Here is a 14,759-nt window from a genome sequence, read left to right as displayed (position 1 = left end):
AGATACAGTGAATCATTTTTTTGAATCTGTTTTTCATGATTTTTCATTAATGTTTTCATCGAGGTAGCTATAAAAAAAAAAGGAAAAAGCTGAATGTCAAAATTCGGCAAGTTGAGAAATCACTGCGGACGTGGAGCGACTGTACGCCATCATCAACCTGCAGGATGAAAAGACGACTTCCAGCCAAGATGGTTTCCCAGTGTGAGCACCAACGAAAGAGAAAGAGGGAGAGAAAGGGCTTTTCTTCAAGCTGGCAGGGGTTCACTCCCCCCAATAGGCTTATTTCTATTTCTCCTCCATGCCTGCTCTCCTCTTGCCGCCCCCCCCCTCTTTTTCCCCAGTCCCTGTTGTTAGGAACTGAGAGAGGGTGAAATTGAGGGCCGCATTCAGTCATCAACATCAAACGCCTCACACGCCCCATCCTCTGACCCTGCCCCTTTTGTCACGGCGTTGGCGGAAGCGGCCCGCTGCATCCCCAAAAAACGCTGGCAGGGCGAGCCATGGGAAAAAAAAAATAAAAAGATGCAGAAAAGAGAAAGAAGGGCTGAGACATCAAAGTGTCCACCACACACACAAATATACACACACACTGGGTTTCCCCGAAAGCTGCTTGTGAATGGCGCCACATGGGAGTGAAGTGGCTCTTACATTTCTAAGCCAAGTAAACGTTGAGTAGATTGTTATTCCTCTTTTTATTTTATCTCGTTTTCATCGTTTGCACTTCCTTTTAAAACAAGAGTCGCAAAAATGAGACAAAGTAGCCTGCTACTTTGAAGAGACAGCCGTTTGTTTGTGTGTGTACATGTGGACGGGTTCCAACACTGGGGTCTTCATTATGAAGCAGCCAGCCGTGTCTCCTCTTCCTGTGAAGTGACGGCTACAAGAGGATAGAAGCGAGGGAGGGAGGCGGTAGCGGGGTGAGGGTGGAAGAAGGGATTAGGACCCCCAAATCAGAAGAACAGCAACTCACGTCTTAGCTCAAACCAGGCTTGACTACCACACACACACACACACACACACACACACACACACACACACACACACACACACACACACACACACATTACATGGTTGCATGTATGACCCTACAAGCCCTGCAAGGAAATTAACTAACACACATACACACACACACACACACACACACACAGTCCGCCTGGTCATTGCTATTAAATTCTAATAAAGATAAAAGTGGTCTTTGAAGACCAGCGCAGAGCCCAGGTGCCCCCCCACCCACCCACCGACACACTCACACACTCACACACTCACTACCCCATCCAATCTCCCTCACCCTTCCTCCTGGCTAATCTCCACACAGTTCAGATTTCCAATACCTCAATCCCCCCCCAACCCCCTCACTCTTATCAGATTCAGCCTTGCTAATTGTGCCTCTCTCTCCCTGTCTTTGCTCTCTGTTTTCACCCCCTCCTTGTCCCCACTCCCTCTCTCTCTTCATCTATCGACACCCTTCATGTTTGGAAACGGCAGGACTCTGTTTGGAAACAAGATCAAGTCGGTGGCCAAGAAAGCCTTCTCTGGCCTGGAGACCCTGGAACACCTGTGAGTATCCCACAATGCTTGGCTGCCCCTCCTCAGAGAGAGAGAGAGAGAGAGAAGTGCAATTGCCAAAAGTAGCTGGCAGAGAGGAGGCGGCTAGCAATTTAATAGTGTCTTTGTAAAAGGAGAAGACAGGGGCTTTTGCGAGCGCCCAGCTGCTTCTCTCTCATTAGCCTAGCACAATCTCAACTTTGGCCTTTTTTTTTTTCTGCCGCTGCGCAGGAACAAAGTTATTGAGCATATGGCGAGTTCCGTAGAAGAAATGGAATTCCTATAAGCTCTTTCACAGGCCTTTGACAAATGAGAGCGGGGAGTGACGGAAAAAGCTGGCAATGTACCCTCAGACATAAACGCCCAGATCTTTCCACCTTGTTTGAAAAGTCCGATCGTCGCTAGCATAAGCTGGCTAGCATGTATGTGTGTATCACTGCTGATGAGATGTTCTGTCCCCAACAGGAACTTGGGAGAGAATGCGATTCGTTCCATCCAGCCCGATGCCTTCAGTAAGATTAAGAGCCTCAAAAGCCTGTGAGTTACATTCACACAAACACACGTGATTTATGCGCACGGACCTACACACGCCTTAAATAACACTGAACACACACTCCCTCACTGCTTTTTGGCAATCCACACACACTCTACGAAACACATTCAGTTACAGATGTGATATACACTGCATGTATTTATCTGTTCTCTCTCCGCAGCGTCATTCAGAGCAACAGCTTCCTGTGTGACTGCCAGCTCCACTGGCTGCCCGAGTGGTTGGATACACGTGGTTTGAGGGCGGGGGTCAATGCCACCTGCGCCCACCCGGAGAGCCTTAAGGGCACCAGCATCTTCCAGGCTCCTCCCAGCAGCTTTGTGTGCGGTGAGTGTATGTGGGTGGATGTCGACACACTAACGGGCCACATTAACATCTTGGCGCTGTTCTGTTATTTACATATTTGCACATATTTGTTTTGGTGGATTTTTTAGTTGTTTAGCTCTACAATTGCACTCTGACATGCTAATGGATGCTCATGTGTGCTTTATTTGCCCTTTTCACATTCATTAATACACACAGGCAGCACAAGCTGACACCTACTGAGTAATGTTTTTTGTTGAGATTGGACCACATGTGATTTATACTTTGGTCTTTAACTCACTTTGTCCCTCATCTCTCTCTTTTTTTTTAATCTCTGTCCTTCAATAACATACTATTCCCTGCATTTTCTCAATTGTTCTTCTCCTTTTTCCCCCACCTTTTAGACGACCTTCCCAAGCCCCAGATCACGGTGCAGCCAGAAACCTCGGTGACGGTCCTCGGTAGCGACGTGCGTCTCACCTGCACGGCCGCCAGCAGCAGCTCCTCCCCCATGACGTTCGCGTGGCGCAAGGACCAGGAGTTGCTCCGCCACGCCGAGACAGAGAACTACGCCCACGTGCGCGCTCACCACCACGGCAGCACGTCCGATACGATGGGTGGAGGCACAGGAGGAGGAAGTGGCGTGATGGAGTACACCACCATCCTGCACCTGCGGCACGTCACCTTCGCCCACGAGGGACGTTACCAGTGCATCATCACCAACCACTTTGGCTCCACCTACTCCAGCAAGGCCCGCCTCATCGTCAACGGTAGGTTGAAGAATGAGGAAGGTTGAAAGATGTTCAGTTTAAGCTGTACCACCTGTTGCTGTGTATAGGAATGATTTATTAGCCTGTTTGTTAAGGAGGACTGTTACTGTTATTTAAGGGGAGAGGTGGATTCTTGAGTCCATAAAAAAATATGACATAAAAATTAGAACCATAAAAAAAGAGAAGACTAAGCAGGTCGGCTAACAGATGAATGGATTCTTATTTCTTGGCTTTTAGGTTGTATATCTTAGAAATTCAGGTTGGAATCTTTTTCAGCACAAACAGAGTCAAGAAAACTGAAAACATGCCACTCACATATCTCCGTTAATATGTGTGTGATTACATCGTTTCCACCAAATAAAATGCCTGTTTATGTTATACTTATCTGAATTCCAATTATCCCGTTTGACAGAGGAGGGATTGAGTTTAGTGGCAACACTGAGTTCTTTTCTTTCACTTGAATAAAGTTGTCTCTCTCTCTCTCTCTCTCTCTCACGCTGCCTCTATCTCTGCCAGGATGGTATTCGGAACAAATTGATTTAACTGCATGTCAGCGCTAAAAGGGGCCATCTCTTTTGCACTCTGTCACTCTCTGCTTTTCTGCAAATGGAGAGTATTTATTTAGAGTCAGGCTCCTTGGCCAACTCCGCTTCAGAGCTTTTAGCTTCTTTTTTTTAAAGTATGACAATTATTTATCACACCTGTCTACTACTTCCTCTGACCGCAGAGAGGCTGGTCAACCCACACTGACTGACATCGTGTGTATTTGTCCACAGTTCTCCCTTCCTTCGTGAAGACCCCCAGGGACAGCACCATCAGGACGGGCAACACAGCCAGGCTGGAGTGCGCCGCCGAGGGCCACCCGTCGCCGCAGATCGCCTGGCAGAAGGACGGGGGCACGGATTTCCCCGCCGCCCGAGAGCGCCGGATGCACGTCATGCCCGATGACGACGTCTTCTTCATCATGGACGTCAAGCCGGAGGACATGGGCGTGTACAGCTGCACCGCCAAAAACACGGCGGGGACCGTCTCTGCCAACGCCACTCTCACCGTACTGGGTAAGATCCTGCAACCTCTGTTACTTCGGCTAATATTGGGCTCGCGTTCAGCGTCGATAATTTTCCCACATCTTCCAAAAACGAGTGTTTGTAAATAGCTCGGCCCTCAGATGGGAATTGGTCAGTGCGAGGCCGCAGAATCAGAGGCTTTATATTTTTTCTTTTTCTCAGCAGCTGTGGCCTTGCTGCCAGGTCAGGGTCCAAAGGTCACAGTTGGGGGTCAAAAGGGGGGGGATGGTGGGGGAATGAGGGTGACTCACAGAGGGGTGTTTGTTAGGCATTCCCACCCCACCACATACCCTCCTCTGCTCTCGGTGGGAGGGACAGTCATGGCTGCTTCACTTGCAGGCCTCAGTGCTCCCAGTTTATTGGCTGTTTTACACTGTTAAATCAAACAAAACGGAGCTGCTCCACTATAACCCTCTCAGCACTAAGATCATCTTTGTCCTTTGTCTTTAAACTGAGCAAAGAAGTCCCTTGTTGGACACAGCTAAAAAAAGTTAGGGGGTTTCTGCACTATTACACAAGTTACAAAGTCCTAAATTTCCCTCATGAGCAACACTGTCTGTAGTTAACAAGGTGACTAGTAGAGTCGGTGTCTCTCTGAGACATTTGCATTTGGTGCAGCTTGAGAAAGACATGTCAGACATCACAGCGGTTCAAACCGGGTGCTAATCCACTCAACAATGTAAAATATTGAAGCGAGTGACCATGCCTACACACTGAATCTGTGGTGTTTGGGTTTGAGAGACGGAGGAGAAGGAGAGTTGGAGGGGGTTTAGACTGCAGTCAAGGGGCCCCTGTCTGGAAAAGAGTGGCGGAGGGGTGGGTGGAGGGATTGTGGGGGGAATGGGAGCCAAAGAAGAGCTGGAATAGTTGGAGTGTGTGTGTGGGGGAAGGTAGGCGAGTGGGATTTTTCAGAGTTAAGCGAGAGGGGAGAGTTGTAGAGAGAGAGGAGAGGGAGATTGATGGATAGGGAGAGAAAGTATTGATAGAAGAGAGAGAGAGAGAGCGAGAGAGGGGTGACTGAAGTGGGTTAAGTGAGATCTCTTAATCTGTGTATGTCCCACTGTGAGGGGAAGTGCTCAGCTCTGAGAGGAGAGGCCTACCTTAAAACACACACACACACTCACACTCACACTCACACTCACACTCACACTCACACTCACACTCACACTCACACTCACACTCACACTCACACACACACACACACACACACACACACACACACACACATACACTCAGCTCAATGTGCTCCATTCACCAGAATGTGAAGTAGCTGGGGAGACACTGAAAACATTGTTCTGAAGAGGATTCGAGGATTTTGCCCCGAGAGAAATCCTGTTAGTGTGTTTGTGTGTGAGAAAATGTTGTTTGAGATATTTGATGAACTTAGCCGACGCCAGACTTAGTCAACTTTCTGGATTTGACCCCAGATGTATAAATATGACTGTTAGATGAGACGTTGAGTGGCTGGAGATCAAATTCAGAGCTTCACACTTTGTGCTCAGTCCATGCAGCTGAATCACCATGATGACATAGACTGTAATCCACACTGTGAACAAACAGAGCTAAAGGAGACACTTTGACACCGTAGAATAACACTGACCTCAGAAATCCTGCAATTCTTCAAGCTTTTTTAACGTGAACCCATCACCCGTCTCCTCCTCCACAGAAACCCCCCACCTGGCCCAGGAACTGGAGGATCACAACGTGGCCGTCGGGGACACGGTGGCGCTGCAGTGCAAAGCCCTGGGCAGCCCGCCGCCCCGCATCACCTGGCTGCGCAACGACCAGCCGCTGCACCCCTCCGACAGACACCACTTCACCCCGGGCAACCAGCTGCTGGTCATCGGCTCGGCCTCGCTGGAGGACTCCGGCCGCTACACCTGCCTCATGTCCAATACGCTGGGGACAGAGCGCGCTCACAGCCAGCTGGTGGTGACCCAGCGCCGCAGCCCCTGCGCCCCGCCGGCCGGGCTGAGCACGATCACCATAGGGATCATCGTCATCGCCGTGGTCACGAGCATCGTGGTGACCTCGCTGGTGTGGGTGTGCATCATTTATCAGACTAGGAAGAAGAGCGAGGAGTGCAGCGTCACCAACACAGGTGAGAGACCCCAAAATAATCAGTTTAATGTCACATAAGAAAAGAAAACAGCTTGTTTTCTGTTGCTTGATTAATGGAGTAATTGATCAGCTTTAATTGGATCTATTCTGTCTCATTATGTGGGGGGAAAAAAGGAAGTTGGGTAGCTGCAGGTAGTGAACTCACATCATCCACAGCCCTGCTTTTAACGTCTTGTGTTTGGCTTTCGTCTCCTCCAGATGAGACCATCGTTCCCCCAGATGTGCCCAGCTACCTCTCCTCTCAGGGTACTCTCTCTGAGCGGCAGGACGTGTGTATCCGTGTGGAGGCCGGCTGCGGACCTCAGCCCAACGGACACATCGTAGACACAACAGGTACCCAACACTTCAACCGTCTCTGCCTTTCCAAATGTTTGCGCTCCCCCTGCAGCTTCTCCCACTTCCCACGAGCGAAAGCCAGCGCGTTGCATAAAAAGGCTCACCACTGTCTGGCCAGAATCAGAAATAATTACAGCTGACACTCTGACCACAGTGTTGACATACAGTTGTTGATTTTTCTGCCTCCAAAGCATTTATTTTCCCCCTCCTCTGCCTGCAGGTTTCGACGGCGCAGTGGTCTGTACGGACTGCATGGAGAACGGCAACAGCTACTCGAAAGACCCCGACTATCTTAGCCACGGCTTCGGCCCCACCGGTGGGATAGAGTACCAGCAACACTCCGTCCCCCCACCCTATTCTCACTGTCACCCGGCGGAGCAGCACGACATGGGGCCACACACGACCCTGCTGTGCAACGGGACGCCCAACGGGATCCGGAAGGACATTCAAGGATCCACGTTTCCAAACAGCCACAATGTGTTACAAATGAACCAACATGATAGAAAAGGTGAGCAGATAATATAAGCTCAGCTACAACACAGGTACCACACAAAAGGCTGAGAGTAAGCGTGTAGTGACAGTCAGAGCTCCAGCAGACTGAGTTTCATTTCACACACACAGAGTCTGACAGCAGCTGCTCATGGCTGTTGGCATTCATCTGAGCGTCACCAGTCCGTTCAGTGCCTCAATAAGTTAGATGAGGGTAATGATGAGCCACAGTAGCCAAATCAGTTCAGTCACTGTTGATCGTCTAAATCGATGAACCGACTCATTTTTGCAGCTCTACTTTAAAAAACACGATGAGGACTGTTCATGATTCATGAATTCACTTCTTCTTGACTGCGGTCCAACACAGAAAGGTGAATCATAGTTCAGTTCCTGTCCTCTCATCGAAGCTCCCCTCGGAGAAATGATGTCCTCTCAGAATACAGATGTTGCATCAGGCCCTTGGTGTACGCACACACACACACACACAGCACAGCAGAAACAGCAGCAGGTGGTAGCTGATAATGAGCTAAAGACAGTAAGACACAGTAATGACTTAGTGTGAAAGATAAACTGGGGAGAAGTCAGAGCATTACTGAGTTAAAATCTCTACTTGAACATTTTTCACTGTGCTCCTAAATATCTCACTCAGGAGCACACACACACACACACACACACACTCTCCTTTGGAAAAAAACGTTAGCATAAAGCCTTGCCTCAGGAGCTGCAGTACAACTGCTGACAAATGCCGCCAATTATCCCATAAACAGAAACACTATAGTCATAAATCCAGCAGGCTTCTTAAAGTCCCAAACTATCACTGTTTGTCTTGGAATATCACTTATACGAGGTGATACCATGAGAAACTTATCAAGGTTTAGGAACCCTTGTCAGGGCAGATTCCTTTGAACATGATTGTTGATGGATCGGCTCCTACCAGCATCTGACAGTGTATCAAAGTTGCATGCCCAGAGCCGCTCAGGATATCTCTCTAAAAACACTGAAAAGAAACACGGGGTTCTTGCTGCTGCCAAACTCCTGCAGCTGCACGCCTGGACCTGTTCTGAGATCCAGGAGGAGTAATAGCAAGCGGAATTGGCCCTCAAATACCAATTCTCACCTTTACATGTCAATGCAGCCCTATACACACATTCCAGTACCTCTGTATCCTAAAGCTGAATGCATATTTGTCTACACACATGTCACATCATTGACTTGTTTCTTCTTCCCTTCCCTCCTCCTCCTCTCTCTACTGTGTCATGTTCATCAGTGAGCAGAGCGGGACAAACGCCGGCGTGCTCTCCATCACAAGAGGAATCCTTCCACAAGCCGGTGAAGCTGACGAGCCACCTCGACAGTGACTGTGAGCCTGAGCTCAGGCAGACTCTGCTGTCCAATGGACACACACTCAGAGCCTCTCAGCATGAGAGTGCCCCCCTAAGGAGAGCCAGCGACTAGCAGGCGCTCCACTCAGCCCAAAATCGTGGACTCGCAAGTAGCTGAGTGGACTTCTTGTCGTCGTCTTCTTTTTTTTTCTTTTTTTTTTTTGCACTGGGAAATAAACTGCTACCTCAATATCGAGGCGAACGGTCCCGAGCCTCCCGGTCGTGGACTGTGAAGGGAACGCCGGGAGTGGGGGAAAAAGGGCAGGGGGCATCCGGAGTTTTGAAGGTGGAGCTTGTGTGGGTGGCGTCCCATCTGAGCGTATCAGCTGTACATAGTTAAAACCTTTCCTTGGGAGGTGACCAATTAAAAAAAAAAAATTCTAGCTCCAGAAAATGTGACTTGCATTTGAAGCATGTAAATGTAGGGAATCTTGTACAGTATATGTATGCGCAGGGGGTAAAAAAAAAGAAATATACCTTTGGACATTTGACTGTACATAAGAGTTTTCTTATATTATATATTATATAACTTTTACAAAAGAGTATTTGAATTTTTTGTGCATGACAAAGAAAGGAGTGATGGTATTTTTATTTTTCTTCAAAAAAAACAGCCTTTTTCAGCTTTTACCAACGTTCAGCTGCGGTGCCTTATTGCATGATCAAAGAAAACTCAACTTGTAATAGCATATAACAAGAGACTTTTTCGTGAGAGATACTGGTACACTCTTTATAGCAAACAAAACACTTGATTGCACTTGAATGTTTGTTGTTTTGTTTTTGTTTTTTTGTTTTTTGGGACAAATGCTGCCAACCACGGCCTTACAGAAACACAATTCACATCCATAGTTAATGTATGAAGGAAGAGCTTTGATGTCAGATGTCATTTTCGGTATGTCAGATGGTTCAAGGTGGGATGTTTTTGTGTTTGTCAGTTGAAGCACTTTTTTTTATACTCACTTCATAAACGGGCAGATGTTTTTCGATACCTGCCGACAGGAATGCAGGAGACATTCCACATGTTTTGACAGAAAAGTGGATGGTATATTCTGTAACATTAAGGCTCTTCCACCTGTTTGACTACACTACTTTGCAGTTCTTGCAAAGCTGCTCTGATCCATGTGGGAGAAAAAAAGATTCTTCTCTGTGCTTTGACTGCGGTCGGTTTCTTGATTTGTCCAAGAAAAGTGAGTTCATAACCAAATGTGGTCAAACATCAATGATTTGGTGCTGCATTGGTGTCTTATAAAGCTGTCAAAGCCAGTAATGATCTCTCAGTATGGACACAGCACACCTGTCGTGTGTTTTTCATCCCATTCACATTAAAACGTACAATCGTGTATGCTCGAACACTGACATTTAATTGGCCGAATGCTCAATTAAACAATCCAAATGCTTTGAATTTAAGAAAGAAAGGTGGGGAATCAGGGAGAGTGACGTCATTGTATTATGTCATTATGTTACTGCTGTAATGTGCCTCAACGTTGTGCATCACAAGCAAAAGGCCAGTATACCACCTCAGTCAGATCAACCACATCCTAACAATAGCCGAGTAACTTTCCCATCATCACTACAATTCAATAATGTCTCGTGTGTGAGGTAACTATAGGTACAGACTCATGCTGTCAATTCAATTGTGAAACATTGCTCTAACCAAACTTGGAGGATAAATGCAGTCAGACGCTGTGTCACAGTCCTGGATACACTGGGTCACAAATCAGCAGCTTTTCAAAGTAGTTACATCTGATGTATGCATGTGATCCCAGGTGTGCCCTTGTCTGAACTGTGTTCTGTTACCAGTGGCCCTATCAAGGTAAACCAGAGGACACGCTCCTCTGGTTACACCTGATAGCACCTATCAGAGATAATTTTACCAGCAAGGCCAATCAGATCTCCCTGTTGGAAAACCAATCCCAGTGTAGCAGGTAAAAGGGATGAGAGAGAGAGAGGTGCAGTTCATGTTCTGAGTAATTTATTGAAACAAACTGTCTGAAACCATTGTACCAATGTCAAAGCTAAAACAGTGAAGTGTCTAACATGGCATTGAAGTGTCTAATAAAATCACATTTGCTATTATTTGAAGTATTTTGTCTGCTTTACCAGAATGAATGGATGCTTTTTTATGTGTGTGTGACAGTGGTCTAGCACTGCTCACATGTCACAGTGGTTATGGAGAAGCCATCAATTCAAATGGAGCATGCACTAAGACATGAAATGCAGAGACCTTGATCTTCAAAGCAGTCGAGTATCTTGTGCTTTAGATAGACAGACACACACACACACACACACACACACACACACACACACACACACACACACACACACACACACACACACACACACACACACACACACACACACACACACACACACACACACACACACACACACACACACACACACACACACACAGCTAATCTTCCAACCAGGAATGTCTCCTGGCTCCCTGAAGCTCCAAAGACAGCAGGCATATTTTTTTCCTTCTGCGGGCTGTTTAAAATATTTTCTATTGAGTCGAGGCTGACTGAGGGTCAGTGGCTGGCCAGAATGTGCATTCCAGATGGATATTTGTCACCGGATGATTGACGTGCCCTCGGCCGCGGCCTCCACCAATCACACGCCGACCATTGTTGCCCAACAGCCTAGTGACAAGCAGCATGACAAACACTCCCACCTGTGAGACCATTCGTATCCCTCAGTCCCTGACAAGTCTCGAGCTTTACCTCTGTCCTGACTGCTGAAGGACAACACTGAGGTGATTCACTGGAAATCAAGAAAGAAAAACACTCCGATATTGTGGCAAAGTCACCAGGGAGTGACTGTGTTTGATGTGGGGTTTTTTTCTATGTTCTGTCCCAGCTCAAATTATTGTAATAATTCTCTCAGACATCAAGAAGTGATTTGTTTAAATCTTGTAACAAGTTATAACTTAAAAACTGTGTGCTCTTATTTTGGTGAGACCATCAAAACAATTTTGTACTGCAGCCCCACAGCAGAATAAGTCTTATTTTTTTAAACATATGAACTATTAAAATAAAACCCTGATCATTTCTGTACATTACATAATATAACTCACAATTCTTGAGCTCTGCTGCAACAGGGATCTCTGTTTTCCTTCCAGCCGGATCACAAATATTCCGTAGTCCATGCATTAGGAACCACTGCTCTGATAAAACAAGATCAAATACTCAAAGACAGATTTAAATATGAGGCCACTTGCAATCGTCATGTTGTGTCATCATAATTAATGATATAACACACATTTCTGTACATATCCATGGCTGGGTATCTCTACATGAATAAATTCTATTAGTAATAAGTGGGAACATATCTTTTTTTGTGATCCTGAAGCTGAATCTTTCAGGAATACACATCTCTTTTACTGTAAATAAGCAAGTATCAGTAAACAGAGCTGAGTGAGCTGTCAGACTTTAAAAAGTGAATTTATAATGAAACTACATACCTGTTGATCTCACAACAAATCAAAATGTTAAACATGCTTACTGGTTGCATAACAGACACCTTTTGTTTTATTAACTATTTTTTAATTATATACAATTTCCTAGTGGAAATCACTGTGAAAATCAATTCTTACTGTGAACACTAGAATATCTTTGACTTGGATGGATGTTCTCTGAAATAACAGCTAATTCCTGAGTGGAATATCAGTGGTCTGTTGGTGCCTGTAAGGAAAGAAACTGAACTATTTGAAAATAAGCAAACTTTAAGAAAAAAGAAAAAAAAAAGTTCCCACGTTTGAGAATAAGGACTTGTACTTTCAGACAGGATTGGATAGACCTGTCGAAAAAAACTCACATCACACGTACAAATTGTTGACAACCTTTTCCAGTCATCTAATAAAATATTTAAACAATAAACACATGATAGTTACAACCCACGCTGAATTACGACAGCTTGTGCAGGACAACTGGGGCTTCTCCATAAAATTAAAGCCTTGCTAATTTAACAAAGTGTTCTATTGTTGAAGGCATCTTAAGTATAAAAAGTAGAGCTCTTGCAGGTGGATGAGCTCAGTTGTGCTCCGGTGGGAATGTAACAATGGTGAGACATTAATGAATCTCTCCCCGCTGGGTCTTTAACGCAGGTGGCTCAGCTTAGCAGGGGAGAAAAATATGGATAAAACGATAAAAATGATCACGAAACTTACGAGGAAGCAAATGAATCACCAAACCTCACTCAGAGCGTAAAAACATAGTCTTTAATAGCATAACTCATTCACACACACGTATACATTAAATAGTAAAGATGAGGTCTGTGTGAGGGTGTGGCTTCTATGTCGCCAAACCTCTGCTGCTGTTAAACTCCACCAGCAGGGCACTGATGAGCAGGAATGCAGCACCCTGGGTGACGCCATCAGGCTTGGGTCGACTCTTCCCTGGAGCCGTTCTTTGCTTCTCGGGGGCCCCAAGTGGCATGGAGGCGCGTGGGGGGGGCCTCTGTGGGACGAGGGTGCTACTTTCAGAGATGCTTTCCCTGCTGCACCCCGACTAAGTCGGAGCTCGGGACGGTCAGAGAGGCAGTGTTGTTACAGCATGGTGCGGCGGACCTTCTCGTAGGCTCCTAGGAAAATGAAGCCGCCAACGCTGATGAAGGTGATCCTCGGTACGCTGCCCGCAAACAGACTGCAGGAAAAGAAGAAGGGAGAGAGCTTAAATACGAACGTAGGCCCAGAGTATTTCAAGGTGGAACCAGTCCTCTACATTATTCTACTTCAAACTGATCCAGAGCCTCTAGTTTGCAAACTGTTGCACAATGACACAGACTGCCTTACACAATTCTTATGTTGAACCAAAAAACATTTAAATCATCAAACGCTGGAATTGTATTCATCTGTGTGTGCTTCACATCTGTAGACTGTATGATCCAGGACCGACTGCATTATGTGCACACAAATGGGAAATAAAAATCACTTTTATTGGATTATTTTATTTAATGCAGTACTGTGCTTCATTACTGTAGATTTGATGCTATTCATATTGTAACCGTAGTAAATCGCAGTCTATGTTAAAAATCGAATAAATAAAGTCTTATGTCTGTAGTAATCACATGATAAAACATTTTCAGTAAGTTATGTAAAACCCTGTTATTGCTCATAGTGACTTGCATTTGGCTCATGATTGACACAATGATCAATGCACACTCATAGTAGAGAGCAAACTTGATTGATGAAAGCTGAACAGCTGTAATAAATGATGGGTTTTTTATCAAATCAATACTATCAGCGATTAAAAATACAATTTTTGTTACAGAGAAAATGGATGTGGGGAGGTTTTTGTGATTTCAGAACAATTCTAAAAGTGATGCAGTGCCTCTTGTGGCTTGTAGCTTGAAGCTTAGTTTTAACACACATCAGGGAACCATATAAAAAGTCTCTGTGAGAGGAGTCTAGCAGAAGTCTGAACCGCTAATAAATATCACATACGTGACTCGGTGCAGCGCTTACTTTGCAAAGACTAAACACAAATATGTCCGCGGCAGCAGAAAAAGGTGAGATGAAAGAAAATGAACGCTGGGACTGGAATTAAAATAAATGTAGAAAGCACAGCTGATTATTCGTATTCGTGTGAACCTCTCAGTCACATCAAAGAGGACTGGGTGGTTCCAGTTTTGCAACTCTGCTGGCTAACGTACAGTAAGTTTAAACATTCTGCTGAATATGCATTAGCTGTTCTAAGCTCCTTTTCTGTCCAATGAGGCTGCATCCACATGTCACATGTACAGAAGTAAGTGGATTTTTTTATTCTCCCCCTAACTCCCAGTTCTTGCTTTAATCATCTCCTGTGAGCAGAACTCAGGAAAGCTCAGACTGGATCATATATCACTGCGCTGATTGACAGTATCTGAGAGTAATTTACAGAGACTTCGCGGAAGCCGTAACCTGACGCGCCAGATGGTTTGTTACACGGAACCATGTGAGAAGCGGCCCTGTGTTTGGAAAAGGGGCAACTGTTTGGAAAAGGGCGGGCACTTTAAAAAACAAACAAAAAAAACTTGGCAGGTGATTGAGTAAACAGTCTGTCTGTTAAGGGATCACACCTGAGTCAGACACAAGCGTGTAACTTATAGTCTTAGAGGATGGATTCTGGCGTGATCTCATGATGTCATGAATCAAGTTAGCTAGGTAATGGAAGCCGGGCCTTGTGTTAAGGGTGCAGAGGTTCTGGGGGTGGGGGGTGGT

The 14,759-nt window shown here is 45.8% G+C and overlaps 2 protein-coding genes across 2 annotated transcripts in view; one reads left to right on the top strand and one right to left on the bottom strand.

Annotated features, from left to right (window-relative positions):
* The window catches only part of lrig1 (leucine-rich repeats and immunoglobulin-like domains 1), a 37,089-nt gene extending 26,473 nt beyond the window's left edge, over positions 1–10,616 (top strand). Inside the window, exons 10-18 of the mRNA XM_062416411.1 lie at positions 1,486–1,557; positions 2,011–2,082; positions 2,259–2,422; positions 2,803–3,168; positions 3,945–4,226; positions 5,902–6,336; positions 6,555–6,689; positions 6,913–7,200; positions 8,449–10,616. Of these exons, the coding sequence (XP_062272395.1) occupies positions 1,486–1,557; positions 2,011–2,082; positions 2,259–2,422; positions 2,803–3,168; positions 3,945–4,226; positions 5,902–6,336; positions 6,555–6,689; positions 6,913–7,200; positions 8,449–8,636 (2,002 nt within the window). The 3' untranslated portion in view covers positions 8,637–10,616. The remainder of the gene's footprint in view (positions 1–1,485; positions 1,558–2,010; positions 2,083–2,258; positions 2,423–2,802; positions 3,169–3,944; positions 4,227–5,901; positions 6,337–6,554; positions 6,690–6,912; positions 7,201–8,448) is intronic.
* Positions 10,617–12,763: 2,147 nt separating this feature from the next.
* Positions 12,764–14,759, bottom strand: part of slc25a26 (solute carrier family 25 member 26) — a 59,436-nt gene continuing 57,440 nt past the window's right edge. The window contains exon 10 of the mRNA XM_062416264.1: positions 12,764–13,203. Within this exon, the coding sequence (XP_062272248.1) occupies positions 13,107–13,203 (97 nt within the window). The 3' untranslated portion in view covers positions 12,764–13,106. The remainder of the gene's footprint in view (positions 13,204–14,759) is intronic.

The sequence above is a fragment of the Scomber scombrus genome, chromosome 3 (assembly GCF_963691925.1).
Source record: "Scomber scombrus chromosome 3, fScoSco1.1, whole genome shotgun sequence".
NCBI classification, from domain to species: Eukaryota; Metazoa; Chordata; class Actinopteri; order Scombriformes; family Scombridae; genus Scomber; species Scomber scombrus.
The sequence above is the reverse complement of the archived record's forward strand: the minus strand, read 5'-3'. Positions and strand labels throughout refer to the sequence as shown.